At 36.9% G+C, this 21,335-nt stretch overlaps 2 protein-coding genes and 1 pseudogene across 2 annotated transcripts; 2 read left to right on the forward strand and 1 right to left on the reverse strand.

Annotated features, from left to right (window-relative positions):
- Nucleotides 1–575: 575 nt before the first annotated feature.
- On the reverse strand, nucleotides 576–1,929 carry LOC148802187 (fasciclin-like arabinogalactan protein 2 pseudogene; annotated as a pseudogene).
- Nucleotides 1,930–1,937: 8 nt separating this feature from the next.
- On the forward strand, nucleotides 1,938–9,532 carry LOC104602457 (triosephosphate isomerase, cytosolic). Its single transcript, XM_010266145.3, has 9 exons — nucleotides 1,938–2,097; nucleotides 2,639–2,714; nucleotides 4,359–4,482; nucleotides 5,204–5,288; nucleotides 6,151–6,283; nucleotides 7,549–7,643; nucleotides 8,287–8,365; nucleotides 8,901–8,983; nucleotides 9,279–9,532. Exons 1-9 carry the CDS (start codon nucleotides 2,059–2,061, stop codon nucleotides 9,324–9,326), a joined length of 762 nt encoding a protein of 253 aa, XP_010264447.1. The 5' UTR covers nucleotides 1,938–2,058; the 3' UTR covers nucleotides 9,327–9,532.
- Nucleotides 9,533–15,613: 6,081 nt separating this feature from the next.
- LOC104602456 (receptor-like cytoplasmic kinase 176) lies at nucleotides 15,614–20,582 on the forward strand. Its single transcript, XM_010266144.3, has 6 exons — nucleotides 15,614–16,223; nucleotides 17,206–17,531; nucleotides 17,829–17,964; nucleotides 18,106–18,248; nucleotides 18,379–18,502; nucleotides 19,706–20,582. The coding sequence occupies exons 1-6, from the start codon at nucleotides 16,172–16,174 to the stop codon at nucleotides 20,164–20,166; spliced, it is 1,242 nt and encodes a 413-aa protein (XP_010264446.1). The 5' UTR covers nucleotides 15,614–16,171; the 3' UTR covers nucleotides 20,167–20,582.
- Nucleotides 20,583–21,335: the final 753 nt, after the last annotated feature.

Raw genomic sequence — 21,335 nt, forward strand, 5'->3', positions numbered from 1 at the left:
TTTTTGTGTGGTTCTGTACTTCTCTTCTCAGCAGCACATGCACTTCCAAAAAAAACCTTCTCCACAGTCCCACTCTTCTATCTTCTTTCTGACGCAGGATTCCTGTGGGGGTGGGCCGTATCCATGGATGATCCAAAGCAACCACCACAACCTGAAACAAGGTCGCGAAACTCTGAGGCCTCCGGTCGCTTTTATATGTTTTATCTGTCTGGCCACGCTTTGCGCAACGTCAACGTGCAACCCCTCCATACACTGAGCAGATCATCCCTTTCACAGAATTGCTCCTCCGATTTTAACTTCTTAACCTTGTAAGCGTAATATAATATCATCTAATAAAAAGTAGGTCTGGTGATGGTGATTCGTGATGATGGACAAATTAGTCGAAGGGTATATTCCTTAGTTATAAAATGGGTAAAATACAAAAACCTTTCCCTGAAGTTTTTGGCAATCATAAAAACCTCCCTTTTAGTTTTACTTTAACAAAATCCTCCCTTGAATTTTTAAAGAATTCAACAATAACCTCCCTTCCGTGATAAAATCCTCCTTAAAATGTTCAAATACCCATCTTACCCTATCTAAATCGGCAGCAACACGTCCAAAACCGCTACCATTCATCTCTCACCATTAAATCTAACAACGTTGTTGTCGTCAGCCACGGTTTGATCAGATAGTTCACCATTCCAAGACACGGACTCTGATATCGGTGGTGACACATGCTTTGGTGCCTTGGGAGACTTACCAACCATAGGCATCGGTGTTGGAGCCAGTGTTGGCACTGGCATTGGCCAAGCCTTGAATAACTCCTTGGGTAACAACACTTTGTCAATCGTGTAAATCGCTAGAGGATGCTGGTCTTACAACGTCCTCGTTATCTTGGTTGTCACAATCTTCTCCAATTTTACCAACTCGCTGTTGTTCTAAATTGTGGAATCATATTATTGGCACCATCTATTGCTAACGTGTTCACAACTCCGTTATTCAACCTCAACATTTCCATGGAATCGTAAACAGGAATTCCGTGATACAACAACAACAAATTATTCCCATCCGTTATTAGGTTCTTGTATTTGGGCATGAAGTCCTTAAACACCTGGTCAGTGGGGCATAACACCGTTAACCCTCCTTCAATGTTGTTATCAAATGTCTACTCAATTTCAGAAGCCACTAGCGTATCTGTGAAAACCTTACAACCTTGCTTTGACATTAGAGATGTGAGGTTTAGTTCGCTGGGGTTCGGAGTGGGGGCTTTTTCTTCAACGGATGCCATGACCTTGCCGTGCTTGGATTCGACTCCAAAGCCAACCTTGCTACCTTTGAGATTGGTGATGTTGACGAAGCTAGAAGCGTCGGGGGCAGAGCCGATGGCTTAGAACATGGTGGCAGTCAAGATCGTACCATTTGTCATTTGAAGCTACTTTTGTGCACCAAAATAATCGAGGAGAACATGAAGGGATAGGACGTTTTTGGTAATTTGATGGTGTAGATGGAGAGGTGTGACAGGAGGTCTAACATGCCGCCATTGTAGACTACGTAGACTGCGACGGTCTCACGTTTGTTGATCTCTACGACGAGTTGAATGATAGCTATATTATGTGCATCGGTGACCTCGACTAAGAGTAGGAAGAGAGAGGGTTATTGCTCCAGTGGCCATTGGGAAGAGCTGCATTATTTGAGTAGAATGAAAATACTGTAGTGGTTTTGGGTGTGTTGTTGTCGATTTTGTTAGGGCAAAATGGGTATTTGAAAAAAATTGATGCACTGGTCTAACGTTTTTCATCTGGATTACTGATGGAAGGGAGGTTTTTGTTGAATTTATTCAGGGGAGGATTTTGTTAAAATGAAATTAAAGGGGATATTTTCATGATTATTTTTGTATTTTACCCTTATAAAATAGAACAGAGGTATTATGGTAACTTCACCTAAATAGCACCGCACAATTTATTCTCTCTATAAATGTAAATAATAATATCTCCTCCCACAGCTACCAAGCAAACCTCTCTTTTCTTCGTCTCTGCTACTGTGAACTCTTGCCTCCCTGTATCTTTGTTTCCTTTGGAAATGGGCAGAAAGTTCTTCGTCGGCGGCAACTGGAAATGCGTAAGTAGATCGTTGATCCTTGGGATCTGTTCCTATTATTTGTTTGCCCTTTTTATCTTTTCTTTGTATTAACCAGCACATGAAATCCATAGTTGAAGTGCTTTAGATCTCTCTTTTACTGAGATGGTTCTCCGATTTTGGTCACTAGTTTCAGGCGATGGGTTTCTGTAGTCGGATTATAGTTGGATTTTAAATCAGTTTAGGCAATCCGGTCTTGTCATCCGTATGTATAGTTGGATTTTATATGTTGATGCCATTTGTGAGATTTCATAATTCAGTGTTTTCCGAGATCTGGTGATGGACTTTTTTGGATTTTTGCTGTCTCGGTTGCTCTTGCATGCAAACTTAAATAGTAAAGTTGTCATTTTCCCACTCTATAGTTGCAGTCCTAAGTCTATTTTGAAATAGACGAACGATAATAGGAGCAACTGTGTTACTAAACACTGTCATGGATGAGTAGCTAGAATTGAGTTTCATCTAAATTTTCCGATGCGTATTTCCTTTTTGTTGAGGAACTGAACTTGAATGAATCTCCATTTAGAATGGAACCAATGAAGAAGTGAAGAAGATTGTCTCCACACTTAATGAAGCGGAGGTACCCTCTGAGGATGTTGTGGGTAAGTGGCTGAAACTGCTTTTACTTATGTTGGTTTGTTAAACTCTTACTGTCTCCTTTCGCTCTTAGTGCCATCTTTCTTCATTGCTGAGACTTTTATTCTTTCGACTATTGCATGGATCTTAATCACATTCTAATTTTCAAGTTGGAAGTTAGTGTTGAGTTTTCTTCTATTTGGAATTCTATTCGAGTCTTTTATACGAGCATATCAAACAGTATATATTTGAATTTTTCATCGTATTCGGGGAGATAAAGAGAGGAACCTTAACACCCTTGAGGCATATTCATGATCCAATATGTTTGATATACCGGAATTCCTCATACCAAAATTTCGTCTAATTGTCCCTCAGAAGAACAAGAAAAAAAATCACCTGGTTGTGTGCCTTCAGTTTCGAACATGTTCTTCAATGGTTGGAGAAAAGGTTATGGTGAAGGTGAATGCTATTCTACTGAATTAGACTTAATTGGGTAATTTGGTCAATAGATGTTATATTCTGGTTGGTAAATTCGTAAATATAGAAAGTAGATAAAACAGCAGAGATTTTAGTTAATCAGGCTTTACCTGCTTCATTTAGAGTTCCTAGGTGTCATATAGAGTCTACTCAAATTTCTTTGACATTCCTTTATGGTGAATGGTCTTTCAAAAGATAAATAGGATGGATGGTCGTTGTAACTTGATCCGGTTGACGTTAAGGGCTGTTTTGATAACAGTTGAAGTAGCTGAACTGAATGGCTTATTCCTGTTTCTTTTAGTGATTAGTGAAAAAGTTATTAAGGAGGTTGTGAGCTCCTTAAGCTAAAACTGAAGTTGGTTGATAACCATACCTTTGAATAGTTTATTGTTTAATTATTTTATCCATTAAAAGACAAAATACCAAGTCATTCAGTTCAGCCACTTGAGCTGTTATCGAACAGCCATAGTCTACAACTTATTGTGGGTGGGACCTATCAAATTGTGGACCTTTTCATGGCTTGATTGTTTAAAGATTTTAGGCATGGCTGCCACTTCCCTACTTCCAAGTTGGAAAAACAAGGATGAAATAATCTAAACTTAATCAAGTTTCATTTTTTCACAATGCAAACTAAGGAAGAAATATTTCTCCCCTGGTCTTTTAAGAGAATGTTGAATGCTGACAGAATTCATGAAACAGTTCCTACTTCCTAGTAATGGAAGTAGTTGTACCTTGAAACTTTGTCTAGGTTTTGAATCTGAAATATCACTTTAACATGAATGACTTGGGAACTGTGATTTTGTAGGGGAGAAACTTGGGTAGGCCTGGCCACCTGGGTTTAGCAATTCTTGAAATATGAAGGGCCCATCCAGGCCTGATGCAGTGGATATTCTTCAGATCACTTTCCCAATTTGCACCTTTATAATTTTCTCAGGCAACTTTGTGGAACTACTCTCAATTTCTATCTCAAAACCCAGTTGTGGTTAATTTTGATGTCTTTGGGTTAACTAAGTACTAAGATTAGTCTAGATAAACTAATACTTTATTGTTGGTTTAAGTGAATTCCCCCCCCACCCTCTCTCTCTCTCTCTCTCTCTCACACACACACACACACACATTTATATTATCTTGGGAGATGTTTTGATACTCAAATACCTAATTGTTGATGTGGTACAAACGTGTTATTATTGCAGAGGTCGTTGTAAGCCCTCCATTTGTGTTCCTTTCTTTGGTAAAAAGCTTATTGAGGTCTGACTTTCATGTTTCTGCACAAAACTGTTGGGTAAGGAAAGGAGGTGCTTTCACTGGTGAAGTTAGGTATGTTTCCAGTCAGCTTCTCCTCGCTCAATTGCAAGCCTTGGCACATTCTTTTCAATTATCATAATAAACAAATCTCATGATGGGCATGTTTCCCTAGCAGATATATTACATGGATTGCTTGCATGTTTTAAATATTATTTTAGTATTTTCAAGGTTGTAATTGTCATTGATGCTGTTTTCACTTTATGTGGCATGACTAATTTGTTCAATTCTTTTGAGGACTCTCTTTTTTTTTTTCACCAAGGGGCCATTTGGTAACTGCTGAAATGGCTGAACTAAAAAGTTTTTTTTTTTTTTTTTTGTCTTTTAGTGAATAAGTTTTTAAGGAGGTTGAGATTGTGGACTCCTTTGAATAAATCAGTATTTAATTATTTTATTTACTAAGAGACAAAGCAAGTCATTCAGTCAGCAACTTCATCCGTTATCAATATGCCCCTATGTTCATCTGTTCTTTCATCTTCAGTGATATGTAGCATTGTTCTTATTTTCAAATTCTAGTTTGCAAGCAGGGTATTTTTTGTCATATTGATGTTTATTCATATGAAGAGACACGTTAGATATCTCTGAACTGTTGCACTTATTTTCATTTCATTTTCTCAAGTGCTGCTTTTACAAAGATAGTAACATAATTTGTTTTAAGATATACCATCTTAAATTAATTATGTAACCCATTTTGTGACAAATGATTGTTTAGTGACTTGATGTCTCCTGTTGACAGTGCAGAGATGCTTGTCAATTTGAGCATTCCTTGGGTCATTATTGGTCATTCAGAAAGAAGGCTATTATTAAAGGAATCAAACGAGGTATTATTTTTCTACTTTTTGGTGAATAGTATTAACAAAATAAAAAAAAAGAAGCGTGACCACACACTAAGTGACGTGGCTCAAAAGTTCAGCTGTCAGATCTTGTTCTCCAGATTTGTTCAGGAGAACAATGTATGCTCAGTACATGGGTTGGCATGGTGTCAAGGAGGGAAGAAGGCCAGACTGTTATTCTTTCTTGCTCAATATTGAGAATGCTTTCTCCATATGATTGATTTATGCTCAACCTTTCTATGCTGCACAAATCAATGTAGCATCCTTCCTAATTGACAATTTTGGGCTTTAACTCACAACTCTGCAGTGTAGACTAGACTGCAGTTCTACATTTCTTTTTGATAAGCAACCTAAGAATTTTATTAGAGAAAACTCCTAGCTGCCCTAAGAATAAGGCATCAGATCCAAAATATAGGCAATGCCAGCTTCAATATGAAAAATAAGACTGTAACAGAAGTTACAGAATTACATATTGGATCCTGTCCCTGGAAAACCCCATTCCAAATTATCCCTAACAGCACCTGCTTTAGCCAATGCATCAATTACCATATTTGCACTTCTAGGTATTCATTTGAATGAGCTGTTCAAATTGGCACCTACGATTTGTGCATTTCTAACCAGATGCCTAAATCTCCAACAAACCTCCTCTGCTTCTTCATCCATGAAATTATGTTTGGCAGTTCCCCTCCTCTTCCACCTACCTAAGCCCATTTGTTTCCAAATGCTTTATGTCATATGGATACATCCCCCTTATCATGCTTCACAATTTACTTTATATGCTAAATGAATTTGGAGTGTATGCAAATGAAAGGGTATGCAACTATCTACATACATGTTCTCTATGTTTCAGTTTGTTGGAGATAAGGTTGCATATGCACTTTCTCAAGGCTTGAAGGTGATTGCTTGTGTTGGGGAGACTCTTGAGCAGCGAGAATCAGGAGCTACTGTGGACATTGTTTCTGCACAGACAAAAGCAATTGCAGGTACTGCCATATTTTGCTTGGTACAAGCTGCACACATTTTACATGCAATTTTATTATTATTATTATTATTATTATTATTAAAACTAGGAGGAGCAACACAACATGGGGGGTAGCTCAGCCCCATGCTATTTATTATTTTTGCTTCAAGTTCTTGATCTATTTGAGGTTTAGGTTTTTTGAGATGAAGGTTCTTGTCCCTGGTGTCATCCATGTTTTTTAGCTGTTTTGTATACCAAAAGGCGTTGTTTGGTATATTTAATTACCTTGTTGTGCTTTTTTGTTGTTTTACATTTAATTAGGCAATTGAGGTCTTAAACTTTATCATACTGATAAGAATATACCTTAGCTTTACTGGATTTGAGATAATGTGGCTTTGAAATGGGGGTTGGACATTGTTGTTGAACTGTTGTAGTCTTATCTCTTGTGGACTTGTGCAAGACACTATGATGTAGTTGCTTCGTGCTTCATTTCTGCATCTTGTAACTGTTGTGTTTCTGGTATTGCTTGGTGTTACCAACTTCTCTGTATTTTTTATTTGCATCATGTTTATATTTAACATGGGGAATTCCTGTTGAAACCTCAAACCAATTTTTGGGCTTTTGGAATTGCTTCAAGTTACTTATTACCCACTTCACTCTTATTGTGTGCTATTAGTTAGAGAAATGGCTTGAATGCACTATAGTTAGGAACTAAACTTGCTTTATGATTATCTTGTTTTCTATTTGATGTTTTTCATGAATGTCATTGGTTTTTAAATTAAACTAGTCTTTGCAATTGCATTCTGAAATGAAGAAAAGAAAGATATAGATGCTCAAGACAGTATCTTTCATTTGATTGCTTCATTTCTCCTTTTATATGGGTTTGTTCCTTACTGCGGTAACAACTCCAAAACTGGATGCAGAAAACTCACTTTTAAAACCATAATAGATACATTAAATAAGAAAACCTATTGATGTTAAGCTTTTAGTTATTTTCTTTGCTTCACTGCAATTCTATTCAAGTTCAAAGAGGGGAAATTTAGATGGGTTGTGTGCATACCTCTTTTCTGGGCAACAACCCCCCATCTCAAGTCATATGGAACAATGCTATGCCAGGCTAATCTCCTTATCATAAACATATAGATTGGCATGATGTATAGAAGGTATATTCTATCAACAACATGTCATTTCTTTGGGAAGGTGCTATTGCCCTGAAACTTAATGTTTAAAAATAAAATTACATTAATTTCCTTTTGTGGCTGGATACTAATATGTTTTTCCTTGCAGATAAAGTATCAAATTGGGATAATATTGTCTTGGCCTATGAGCCTGTGTGGGCCATTGGGACCGGAAAAGTTGCAACCCCTGCTCAAGCACAGGAAGTAAGTAGTGGTGTTTCTATTGGCTATAGTACAATGGTTCCAGTATTCTTATTGAATGGACCCATTTTTTATATTGATGGCCTGTGTCATTAGGGCTGCAACTTGGGCCAGGTTAGGCCAAAGTTGGGTTGGCCAGTTGGGTTGGGTCATGTTGAAATTCAGGTTACGGTTAGGGTTGAAAAGTATCCCAACTTACTAATTATTCAGTTTGTGAGTTAAAATACTAGTTTCTTTTTATTATTTTCTTATTTTATGGGGTTCAATCAACATGTATGCTGTCTTGAACCCTCAAAAACTTCAAAACATGAATTGATGATAAGCGAGGAAGAACCCAAAAGTTTTTTTTTTTTTTTTCCAATCAACACATATTGATTATTTTCTTCTTTTATCCTTTCTTCTCTTCTTTTCCCAAGGATAGGGGCTCAGCTCCTCTATTATGGATATTGCTGATTTTCTATGTTCTAATGAAAGTTCATACATTTTTTTATGAAGATTATAGACAACTACTAGGGAAAGATGGTTACTACTTGCCATGGAACCTCGGGAATTACCCACACTCGAGGTCTATCCATGGGTGTATCAACATATTTCTTTAAAAAATTGTCATATTCATTGCACTAACTATATATTATATGCATAACAGGTGCATTCTGAATTAAGGAAATGGCTTCATGAGAATGTCGGTGCTCAAGTTGCTGCCACAACCAGGATTATCTATGGAGGTAACTGATTATTATTTGGGCAAGCTCTCTTCTACGAACCATCATCATCTCTAAGAAATCTATTGTGCTTATACATAAGGAAATAAATCAGTCTTCCAATTCCTACACTGATTTCAGAATTTTTCTGGTGATAGGGATATTGGTATTTTTGAGTTATTTAAATTTATTTTCCGGGTGTAGGCATCTTAAGAATGGAATTTTAGGTTTCTAGAAATCACTATTATTTCTAGTTGTACTTCTCTTTCTTTCTAACTTATTACTCGTTCTTTGGTGGACAGCAAGCTGTCCAATTTCTTCTCCATCCCTATTCTTCTCGTTAATCATCAAAAGCTCCTCCTTCACTTAGTCATTTGTGCTACCTTGTCCAATAACCTTTTTGTCATCCCTGTCCAACAACAAAGAAACTTGTCTCTCTTTGATCCCTCCAACAATTAATGGTGACACGGTAACAAAAATAGGAACACAACAATAATTAATTGATTTTTAAGCTTTTAAAAGACTATAGCTTAAAGTGATTATAATGATTCTTTTTCAGGTTCTGTAAATGGAGCAAACTGCAAAGAGTTGGCTGCACAACCTGATGTTGATGGGTTTTTGGTTGGTGGAGCTTCTCTAAAGGTAATTTTTTCTTGGCTGTCTGAATAACCATCTCAATGGATATTTTTGGCTGAGATTTTTGGTTTGATAGATAGGCCGATGTGAAAGATAGCATATCTTTTTATTTTAACCTAAAAGAAGCAACGCCAGCTGAAAAAAAAAAACATTTTGAGATTAGCATATCCCTTTCCACGAAATTCCTGCAAACCAAACAGTTGGGTTTTTCTGTCTGGGCTTCTTTTATCTAGTGGTTTTGGTGGTTTACCCTTGCATTGCTGGCTAACATTCTCTCCTCTTGCCAAAATTTTCTTATCAGCCGGAGTTCATTGACATCATCAAGTCTGCCACTGTGAAGACTGCTTAAGCTTGGAACCACATACGGTGGTTTATGCTGGGAGTTTTTGTTGGTGACAAAAACTGCCACCCTGTAGTTTTCCCTTCAAAAACTGTTACTTCTAAGAGCCACTATTATCTATGTATCTATGTAGTATGGTTGATACCTAAAACTAACTGGATGTGAGCCAGCAGGATTCTGAGTTTAATAAATTGAGAATGTCCCTCTTTTTGTCACTCTTCTATGATGTTGTAAATCCTACTATTGATTTTAGTTTGGTCGGGTTTTTGGTCGTACCGATGCCCTATTGCCTGGGTGACTGGCACCTGCTGCCATGCGGGAAATTATGGCTTTGAATTGGTGATTGTTAGGGAATGGAATATGGATTCGTCAGGGCCTTCTTATACAATGTGTTTCATAAATATGGTGCCCAAATTGTCTGCATCTTTGAAATTTATTTAAATTACCAAGACTCTGGACAGAAAGTTGTTTTGGTTTTCTGGTTGTTGGGGTTTCTATAGACGGTGGACCTACTTAACTTTCTGTTTCTCTCTATTTTGTCAAAACAAACATAGCCTAATTGTTTGTCACCAAAAATCAAAAAAAAAAAAAAAGGCTTCCTTTATTTGCACTCAAAGTGAAAGACTGTAATTTGGCACGGGAGGAAATTAATGGCCAATACTTGATTTGCTATTGATTTGGCTGTTACTTTATAATATTTAAACATAAATGAGATTTAATCTCAGCATCTTACCCACATCAATAGCTGGTTTAACTTATCTCAGACGTCTTTGTTATGCATTCTTACGCATGCTCTACGACTAGTGGTCTGTATCATTGTATCTTTGTAATATCTGTATTGCATTGCAAATGATACCGCTTTAAGCAGCAGGAATGCAGGATTAACACTTGCAATCGGTTATTATTGGGGTGAAGCTACTATTACTATTTAAACACCTGCAGTCAATCGACTTTTATTGGTCTGATACGCCATGGAGTAGATTCTTCCTCCAACAGGCACTTGATAACAGTGAAAGCATCGCCCTTTAATAATTTCAACAAACCTTGAACCCATCTCTTGTGCAAATTTCCAACTCTCAAAAGTTTTCACTTGTTACACAAATGGGCGCAAGTTTTTACTTTGACTCAAAGATGGGTGCCATATGCAAATATATGTCTGCACAAACTGTAGCAAATCCGAGCCCCAAATTTTACATATGGCATGGCATTCGGAAAAAAAGCTTCAATATGAGCTGTTCAGTTCTGATTAGCTACGTGATCATCGAAGTGGCCTCTTCGGATAACAATGACTCACCTGCAGACTGCAGGTGACCCAATCATGACTCTTGTTTATATTCTTTTTCCATATTATTAAATTATAGTTGAAACTTGAAACTTGTGCATGAATATATTTTTCTTTATTAAAATGAAAAGGGGCTCAAGATCAAGGCCTGAAGCATTGATATCAAGGCCCGCTGGAAAAGTTCACTAGCCTCCCTTATTTCTGAAAGATGTTTTTGACCTCTTTGTCATACACATTTTCGTCAATGAGGCTGGAATTGCTTAGACCCCAAATCACTCTTGGCACAAGTTTAGGCCATGGAGATCATTTTCAGTGCATCCAAGATGGGGGGGTTTTCATCAAAGTTCGGTTCAGGGGACAAGTCATTATGATTCATGGCTTCCCGCTCATTCTTCTTCTCCACCTAGTGAAACGTCATTTTCCATCCATAACTGTCCCACTGCTACTGAGGATTAGGGAGGTCAAAAACACTTTTCAGAAAGAGGCGGTCGGCTAACTTTTTTCTGAAAACATTGATGAGTGATCTGATTATATTTGGAGAAAACTCGGGAACTGGATCAGAAATGGTTGGACCAACAATAAAAATCATCCACCAGAATCTAGCCGTCCTTGTGCATTACCTCAAAAACAGCCAACAGAAAATAAGTAGGATTCAATGGTTTTAGAAGTTGTGCCCACCTATTTGTATGGTTCAACTCAACTGCCCAATTTAATGAGTTCATCTGGTCGATCTTAAGTCTTAACACATACAAAAGCCGGTCCATTTGGGTTGGCTGCTTTGGTCTGACTTGGTCCAACAGTCTCGTTATCGTTAGTACTGTAGCAAGACTAGCATGAATTTGGATTCAGTCTTACAATCTTTTGTAGCCGTGCATTGAAAACATCTAAATACTTGTATGTTTTTATTCATGAGAAGATATTTTCCATGTAAAGCGAGGACTGAATGATCAGAATTTGACCGGCACAAGCAAATGAATTTAAGTCATTGGTATTCCAAATTTGGTCCATTAAAAGAAGAAAACTCTGGGTGGGCAGTGCAGGCATTTTGTATTTTAATTTGTTTTGTTTTGTTTTGTTTTTCAAAACAAAAAACAGTTGAAGAACGTATTTTAATTTTGTACAATGATAGATAGAACACCGAGTTAAGGCATTTTGTTTCCGCCACCAAAATTGAATGGCCTGTGATAGAATCACGTCAGGGGCAGATACAATTCTTTTACTCTGAACTACAGATGCTTGCATATGCGTGGGTCATGTAAGAACTAAGAAGCTTCCCACATGAACCCACTTTCTTTTCAACGTGGAGGAATCTTATGGCCGATCTCGACTGTCCAAAGAGGCCCACTAGATATTTCATACGTTCAAACCCACACTCTTCATATATCTGATAATATGATGATGCATACTTCATCATCTCAATGTAGAATTTAATAAAGGAAGAAAAGAAATTTTCACAACGGTATGTGGATACATACTTCATTTTTTCTTTTGTTTAGGGACGATGAACAAAAGTCAAAATGTAGATAAAGACAAAGCAAATAAACAATTCTTGCATGTCCATGGTTCCTTGCGCTTGACTTTGACTCACTTCTTGATCCAAAAGAATAGATAAATCTTTTATGTTCTGGCTTGTTATACCCAAAGATATCTAATCATATGCAATGCAAGAATTTAATTTCTTTGCTTTACAAGAATCCTTTTGTTCTGCAAACAAATTTTTTTTTTTTCATCTTGATTAGAAGCCACATGCAATTAATCTTGCAATCAATTGGTTTTTGGATGCATTATCATTTTTTTATCATGGCAAATGGGCTGGTTGGGGTGGTGAGCTATGGGCCGAGTAAAAAATATATGAAGTATCACAGTTGAATGAACTGAGACTGGATCATTTTTTATACAGAGGAGAGAAAGAGAGATGGCAGCCCAAAGTCTTTCTTTTTTCCTGATAAGTACATTATAGCACAAAGTCAAGATACCCAACATCATATTGACTTTGAGCCCGTGATCTTTTTTTTTTTAGAGGAGGTGGGGTGGTGGCTAACTGGCTATTCCTCAACAACCTGCAAATTAGGGTAGTTGATTTGTATTCCCACTTTGGTTTAAATTTGAATCGGAAGTCTCCTAACTCCAACTGATCTGGACCGGCCTGACCTAGCTAGCCCCTCCTCATCCAGTCATCCTGGTTTTGTCTGGTGCAAGAAACAGGAATGGACAGCTGCTGCATTATTGGGAACTGAATAACTAGAATTAATTCTAAATACAGGGTTTCATTGTGATTAGCAAACGTCTACTTCTACCCAATTTAATTGACACCCCAAAAAATTAATTATTGCTAAACTTGCTTGCAAAGTTGTTTGTCTTTAACACACACTCAGAAGCCAGACAGAGCGAGATAGGGTTGATATGAGTAGTGCAATGCAATATTTACTATTGCAATACATAACACCAATGACTGGGGAATCTTTTTCTATATTTTATTTTAGAAGCATAAAAGGAGGTCAGAATTCTCAGAACTTAGAGAGAGAGAGAGAGAGAGAGAGTTTTTAAAGGTCAAAGAGTGCCAAACAAGAGGCGTGAGTCTGTGTCATCGTTGAATATAAGCTTCTTACTTCTGATCAGTGGCTAAGGGCTCAGCTCTGCACCCTCCAAACCTAAGTTGAGATGGAATAAGTCAACACTCACGAGGGCTAGCTTTCTCTTGTCTTTCCTATTGTCTCCTTTAAGCCTTTAACCCTTATCATCTCTCTTTATTAGGAGTTTTCTCAAACAACAAACAGTCGTCAACCTATTACCTGGTTGTATTCACACTCGTTCCCATTGTTGTTATCAACCATATATGATATTATATACATATATCTTACATCTTATCTTACAATATAATACAACCTCCAAAAGCTGCTTTTTCATCAAAATGGGCTGGGCCGGTGGGCCCTGAGATAAATGGACGGTTCGCTAGTCCGACTGGCCTTCTGGCCCGTTCTCCGGCTATCTCAATTCTCGACTCTCTCGAGTCTCGAGCGACTGTGTAGGGCAAGCTGGCAGGCACAACAGATGGCATACATGCAATGAATGATGGCCGTCTTGAAAAGGGTCCCACAACCAAGGTATTTCTCGTGAGTGTGAGTTGTCAAGTTGATGGTATGGATTTCCATTTACAGTTAATGAAACAACAAGCACATTTATGGTGCACACTGCACATTGACATCCCCCAGTGGTTTGGCAAATGAATGGTCTTGATCCTTTCGTCACATTTGACTATTGACGTTTCTGTATAGCTAGGTGTTTCTCTAGCTCATTAAATGTTGGATCGGCACCATGTATACGTAAGCCATATATAAGATTGCACATCATCATTTGTACTATCCAATTTCTAGAATATACTACTAATTACCTTATTTTAAAATTTAAAAGCAATTAAATAATTAATTAATATATTCAGAGACATGATCGTTTGCTTGGACCAGACTACACTGCTTTACCGTATTTTCCCTTTCAAACAAAGCCCATGTTTGTAAAATGTAGCTGAACTCGTGTTCGGCTTGGAACTTGGAAGGAATACAAAATACTAATATTTGTAAGTTCAAAATTTTGTATTTTATATATTTATATTTATACTCTCTCTAAAAAAGGCTAGAGCTTAAGAGTTATTAATTATTAATCAGTTTAGGTCAAGCCCAACCCATTCAATGCAGCTAATGGACCCTAAGCTCCAAATGGTGTAGTTGAAACTCGAGCCCATCATTAAATATACAAAGCCATCAATACTATCTTAACATATCATGAATTTATAAAGTAGGACCCATGTCCATAAATTTACTTTCACAGTATCTGCAATTGTTTCCCCATGATATGTTGTGGGTCTTACTAGAAACATAGATAATAATAATATAATAAAGATATAATTATATGATGACTGTTTGCTAATTTGTTTTCTTTTTGTTGATTTTTTTTCCTTAAATACTTTCGGTCTAAAATATTTGATTTAAAATTTTTTGTCCATTTTATGAGAAGCAAATTCTGCCTAAATTATTTGTTTCTTCTTCTTTTTTCTTTTAAAGATACGTTATTTATTTTTTGTTTTTTGTTTTCGTTGGAAGATATGTCAAAGTATAACTTTTCAATAACTTACACCCGTTTTGGAAAAGTCTAAGTAATCCAAATTATTGGTCTTACCCTTCTTTTGTACGCTTGCAGGGTGAGTTTGGTTAAGACTCTTCCATCAGAAGAGGATCCTTTTTTGCTTTGCCAAAATGATTTCTTTAGCTTTCAAATGGGCCCTACGAAAAAATAAAGATTTTCATGCCTTATTTTCATGTTTTAAAGAAAGAAAAATATGAATAATTAGAAAAATCGATATTATCTGTTATAAGAAGTGATTTGTTATACATTTAAGAAATTAGAAAATCCAAGGTAAATTATAAGAGACATAAATAAATAGTAAGAAATAATTATTTAGATATAATTTAAAAAAAAAAAAAAACAGATTAATGAAAAGGAGTTACGTAACCGACCCCATATAACTGGAATAAAGACATTAATGATGATGATGATGTTACCAAGGAAAAAACAAATAATTCAAAAGAAATGGATGTTTTACTGATATCTTAAATATTTCTGCTCATTTGATCTTAGCCAAACCAAAGACCGAGAAAGGTAAATTTTTAAAAAACTTTATTTATTTGCAGCACGTGTCCATTATTAGTTATTAGCAGTCGTTACGTTGGAAACCTTAGAATCTAATGACGATTACGGGAAAATCAAGTGACGGAACCAGCAGAGTTAATGGCCCAAGCCCAACAGCCCCTCCGCTAAATCCTCAAAAAAAGTAATATTAATAGTCAAAAAAAGAAGCAAAAAGTAAAAACCAAGCCAAGCCGACGGTAGACCATAGAGCCTTCCGACAACAACAAATCGGCTTAAATGTTCAATCATTAATTTGGAATCTAACGGTCCAGAAAGCGCAGCCAATGCAGGGGCTATGGTGTTGAAGTATGAGACGTGGAATTAAAAGGATAAGCTTGGGCGGGACCAGCCCGTTCCCACCTCTCTCTCTCTCTCTCTCTCTCTCGCTGCAGTGAACAAACAGGTCAACTGTCTCGCCTTTGGTAGGGACTAGAAAAGAGCTTCCAAGAAACGTACTAGCGAACACCAAGACGAGCCTCCCTTTCTTTCCCCCCTTTTTGATTTCTTCGTCGTCCTTGTTGGTTCCACCCAGAAACCAGAAAGAAAAACCCCTCTTCTAACATCTATAATTGGGTTTCTTCAAGCTTCTATTCGATATCTAGAAAAAGGATGTGATTATTTTTATCCCTTTCTTTTTCGTGTTCGATTAGTTGTTTCTTTTGAATTTTCTTATTAATTGAATATGCAGTCAAAGCAATCAATTGGGGGAGGTCATTCGTGGATGACACCTAACTTTACAGAGAAAAGCTCCTTTTCACACTAGATCTGCTTTGTTTCACGGATCCGGTTCTATTTTTTCAAGTTCTCTGCACCTAAAATCTTTGGTTTCTAAAGGAGTGTGAGGGTCGAAAGAGAAGAATACAACAGTTTGGTTTCGGGATTTGTTGCCATGGGGGCTTGCTGGAGCGCTCGAATCAAGGCCGAGAGTCCATTTCATACGGGTATTGACGTTTTTCTTTGCTTGCTTCAACAATTTTTGACGGGTTCTCTTTGCTTGCTTCGGAAATAATTTACTTGAAATGTAGATTTTATGAGTTCGAATGACTGAATTTGATCGGAGCTGGGTTCTTGCATATTGCTCTTTTCTTCTATTAATTTTCGGGCTTTCAATCTCTTGGTAGCTGAAACTCTGTAGTTCTTGAGCTTGGTTTCCTCGAAATATTTGATTTTGTTTTTATTTCGCGTTTAACTCTCTATGAATGTCCGTGGTTGTTCTGTATTGGAGCCTCTTTGTGTGTCTTCTCCATCGCCCCGATTAAACTATCTCTTCAGTAGTGTCTTTCCCTCTCCATCACGTTGATTCCTTTTTTTTTTTTCATTTAAGTTTCCTTTAATTTTTTCCTTCTTTGAAGGGGTGAGGTTTGGAAGCAAGAAATCGCTTTTATAACATCCAAGTTCATTTTTTTTTTTTCCTGCAAGTAAATGACTAAATGTGCATTTCTTCCCAATCATCTTGAGTCGGTCCCCAGAAAAGTATCGTTTTATTTAAGGATTTATTTGTTATTTTAAGCGGATGGATTTCGTTTGCTGAAAACGCTGATTTTTTTTTTTTTTTTTTTTTTGTAGATTGATCTATAGTTGAACTAATTTGCAATTAAACACCATTGAGTTATTTTACCCGGAAATTAGATTCCCCTGCAATATTTTCTCTGAGATTTACAGGGGAAGTTTCGGTTTATGCACCTTGTGTTCTGCTGTAGCCTACATAGTTTAATAATGTTTTGATCTTGAAAAGCATGAAAAGGGTGTCTTGCTCAATTTTGTGAATTTGGTTACTTTTTATCTGTGAGAATGTCATGGATCCTTGTTTGTGGAATATAATGTTTTACTGCGGTGATTGAGTTTGTTAATTTTTCTCTCCCTTTCTTTTTACATCTCATTTCATGTATGAGTTTATGTAAAGTCATTGCCTTGGCTCTGCAGGGGTGAACTCAAAATATGTGAGCAAAGATGAAAATGATGTAAGTGGTGCAAGTAGCAAAGTCTCAGCTGCTTCAGTGCCTCAAACTCCTCGTAGTGAAGGGGAGATTTTGCTGTCTTCCAATTTGAAGAGCTTTAGCTTCAACGAACTAAAAATGGCCACAAGGAACTTCCGCCCTGACAGTGTTTTGGGAGAAGGTGGCTTTGGTTCAGTCTTTAAGGGGTGGATTGATGAGCATGCATTTACAGCTGCCAAGCCTGGGACCGGCATCGTTATTGCTGTTAAGAGGCTTAACCAAGAAGGTTTTCAGGGTCATAAGGAGTGGTTGGTGAGTATTCCCTTTTAGGCTTCTGCATTTTTCAAAGATCTAATTCATCTTCCTACACTGGGGCTTCTATCTTTATGTTCAAGTTGCATGCTCACAAATTTCTTACTTGAGTGGGTTGAAATCAGGCATTTGAATATATGTGTATGTGGTTTCTTATTGTCGAAATGTCGACCAATTCTAAATCAAGCTTCTCTATATAATCTGGCTATTGGTTGTTCTGGGGACTAAAATTTCCACATTGCAATACTCTTTAGAAGGAATATTCTTTAATCTTTGCCCGAATCTTTGAGCTTGTAGGCAGAAGTCAATTATCTGGGGCAGCTGTATCATCCTAATCTTGTGAAATTGATTGGCTATTGCTTAGAGGATGAGCATCGTCTTCTAGTCTATGAGTTTATGCCTCGAGGAAGCTTGGAGAACCATCTGTTCAGGAGTGAGCTCATTTATCCCTGTCCTACCATTTTGATTTTCCTTTTTTATTTTCTTTTTCTTTTTCTCTTCGGAGGGAGATATGTAGAGTCTGTTGAGTTTTAATTTTTATTTTGTGATTAACATGTTTGGGTTCTTGAAACAGGGGGTTCTTATTTCCAACCACTTTCTTGGAACCTCCGTATGAAGGTCGCTCTTGGGGCTGCAAAAGGTCTTGCCTTCCTCCATAGTGCCGAAACAAAAGTTATCTATAGGGACTTCAAGACATCCAACATACTTCTTGATTCAGTATGTATACTGTAAAACACATTTCGCTGCAATTTTGAGTATGATTGCATTTTATTTGCCAGCACCTGTAAGATTTTGGTCAGGATTTTATCAATGCATTCATACCTTTTCTTTTTAAATGAATTTGCAGAACTACAATGCAAAGCTTTCTGATTTTGGGTTGGCCAAGGATGGTCCAACAGGTGACAAGAGCCATGTCTCTACAAGGGTCATGGGAACATATGGATATGCGGCTCCAGAATACCTAGCTACAGGTATCATTCAATAAAATGGTTTACTTTGATACTCTTTTTATTGGTTCAATTTCTTTCACATTTGCATCCAAAGTACCAGGCCACTGCCATCAAAATTCAATTCATATGGTTTCAATTAAATCCCCGGCCCATTTGGATCTGGCTTGCATTCTCCTTCTCTTATTTCTTCATAACTCTTCTATTAAATGAACCAATTCTTCTTGATATATTGGTTCTCCATATCAAATCTCCTTTGAGTCCTTTGAATTGGCATGAAATAAAATTTGTAAATCTAAATATGTTTTAGACTGTATATGGAAGTGGAAAAGATTTTTTTTTTTTGATGAATGAAGAAAAGTGGAAAAGATTTTCTCAACATCTCTGCCTAATACATGCCGATGGCTTCCTCTTTGCACTGAAATCAAAATAATAAAACAAAGAGGCTTGACATGCAAAATGAGGCTGAAACACATCTAATCTCTTTATTCCTTATTAATTATTAGTCAAGCGTGTTTGTGGAGGATAAGCCAAAGTTATCCACTAATAGAAGGTAAAATAGAAGAGTGGAATACAATTAGAAGATATGGATGACGAGAGAATGTTATAGTAACAGAATTTAGTTTGTAAGTGTTGAATGGATGGTCATAGAATTTAATGTACTATCTGCGTAAGGGCAATTTTGTGAAACAAAATTGAGGAGAATAATCAATTAAAACATGTCATTGGATGGGATGGGCAAAACTGTCTTGCAAAAGATCAGATTGCAACTAATTGCCTCCTTCCTTCCTTCCTCCTTGTATATGGTATTTAAAATTAGATTGGAAGGTAAATAGCACCATGCTACTAGGAAATGTTTACTAGGATGTAACTGGTCACATGAACAGTGGAACCAGCTGAGCTGCAGTGTGATGGGGGAGCTATAGCAACAGGATTCCAAGACTTGCTTTCAGAGGCAAGGTGCTTTGAAATATGTTCTTTCCCATCCCAGAAAAAAAAGGAAAGAAAAGGGAAGGAAATATGTAGTTCCATTTTGTAATCTTGGTTATTTTATTTATTTATTTATTTTGGGGGGTATAAAAAAGAAAAGTAATCATATTGAATTCCTTGTATGACTTGAAAATTTTATAAGTGAGCTTTTGTACAGTCATGATTTTAGGCAAAGAAGCAAAAGAACTAGACCATTTTCTCCATCCTGATCTTCATTTTACCATTACTATTATGAAGGCCATCTGACTGCTAAGAGCGACGTATACAGCTTTGGGGTGGTTCTCCTAGAAATGTTATCAGGCAGAAGAGCAGTGGACAAGAACCGACCATCTGGAGAACACATCCTGGTAGAATGGGCCAAGCCTTACTTGACCAACAAACGGAAAATTTTCCGCATTCTGGATAACCGTCTTGAAGGACAGTACTCACTGACCGGAGCACAAAAGGCAGCAAATCTTGCTCTCCAATGCCTGTCCACAGAAGCAAAGTACAGGCCAACCATGGATGAGGTTGTGGCAGCGTTGGAACAGCTTCAAGACTCCAAAGACACTGTGAGAGACACACAAAATGGAAACCACCCAAATCATGAAAGTCGACCCACCAGTGGAACCAGACCCCGCAGAAGAAGTGCAGATGAATCGCAGAACAGAAAAGCTGCACCTTATCCCAGGCCATCTGCTTCGCCCCTTTATGCTTAACAGCAACTGAGAGAATTGGATTTACATGTAATCTTTACCATTGAAACAATTGAGAGGGTGGTTATGAAAAGCATCATGTCGAAAACAATTCCAGAGGGTATGTACCCATGCTTGTTTGATTACTGTACAGTTCTTGTTTTGGCCAATATATTAAGAATCAACCTTACATCAATACATATTCCAGTTGTGCCTGTTAACTTTTGAGGAACCAATGAAATTACAAAAAGTGTCAGTGGTTTACTGACATGTTTGTAACATCTAAAAGAGATTAGAGAAGAGGAAATTTTATTGCCATTGCAATGGGGAGGATTTTGCATATATTGATATTAACTTTTCATTTCTTTAGTTTTGTACATGTATTAATTTTCTGTAATATTTTCCTCGTGCTATGAGAAAGAAATTGAGTTCCCATCTCTCTTTTCCTGTCTTAACGTGAGACTTTACTTAAATGTGGTGTTAGTGAAGTCTGGATATTTAAGTATACTGCGTTTTTTATTTCCAAGCTGTGCTGTGGTCATTCAAGACTGAACTGAACATGACTACAACAAGAAAAGGAAAAAAAAAAAGGAAATAAACTGAACTGCAGACTGGGATGTCACGTAGCAGGTGGCACAAGCATTAAGAAGACAATCAAGTAGAAAGGACATGTCTGAATTATATGTCTGAGAGAAAGTTCGTGTTCATACCAAAATCTTAAACCTTTTCTACTTTTTTTTTTTGTTTTTGATAATTAAACTTAGAAACCTTTTCTACTTTTTTTTTTGTTTTTGATAATTAAACTTAGAAACCTTTTCTACTTTTTTTTTTTTTTTTTTTTTTTGATAATTAAACTTAGAAACCTTTTCTACTACGGGAGGCTTTTCTTTAGGTCCATCTTCCATGGGAAGGGTGAGAAATGGAATTGACTGTTGAATTTGGAAAAACATAATTTTAACTTTATAGGCCTTGTTTGGTAACAACTATCAATGCAGTTTTATTAGGCAACAGCAATACCTTGGAATTCCTTAAAGTAGTCTGGGTTTTGTGCATATTTTTCCATGTTATTTGATAGTAGTTAAGTGCCATGTAGGCAAAAAAAAAAAAACCCTTTATTTTGATGTTTTATCAAGAAGCTGATTGTACAAAATCCAATGTAGTGTTAAAACTGTTAGAAAATATTTGAAAAATAT

The sequence above is a fragment of the Nelumbo nucifera genome, chromosome 2 (assembly GCF_055504915.1).
Source record: "Nelumbo nucifera cultivar China Antique chromosome 2, China Antique-T2T, whole genome shotgun sequence".
Taxonomy (NCBI): Eukaryota; Viridiplantae; Streptophyta; class Magnoliopsida; order Proteales; family Nelumbonaceae; genus Nelumbo; species Nelumbo nucifera.

Coding starts and splice junctions, on each gene's coding strand:
- LOC104602457 (XM_010266145.3), top strand. CDS start 2,059: ATGGGCAGAAAGTTCTTCGTCGGCGGCAACTGGAAATGC. Junction 6,284..7,548: donor ACAGACAAAAGCAATTGCAG/GTACTGCCATAT, acceptor TTTTCCTTGCAG/ATAAAGTATCAAATTGGGAT. Junction 8,366..8,900: donor AACCAGGATTATCTATGGAG/GTAACTGATTAT, acceptor ATTCTTTTTCAG/GTTCTGTAAATGGAGCAAAC.
- LOC104602456 (XM_010266144.3), top strand. CDS start 16,172: ATGGGGGCTTGCTGGAGCGCTCGAATCAAGGCCGAGAGTCCATTTCAT. Junction 17,532..17,828: donor AGGGTCATAAGGAGTGGTTG/GTGAGTATTCCC, acceptor TTGAGCTTGTAG/GCAGAAGTCAATTATCTGGG. Junction 18,503..19,705: donor TCCAGAATACCTAGCTACAG/GTATCATTCAAT, acceptor ACTATTATGAAG/GCCATCTGACTGCTAAGAGC.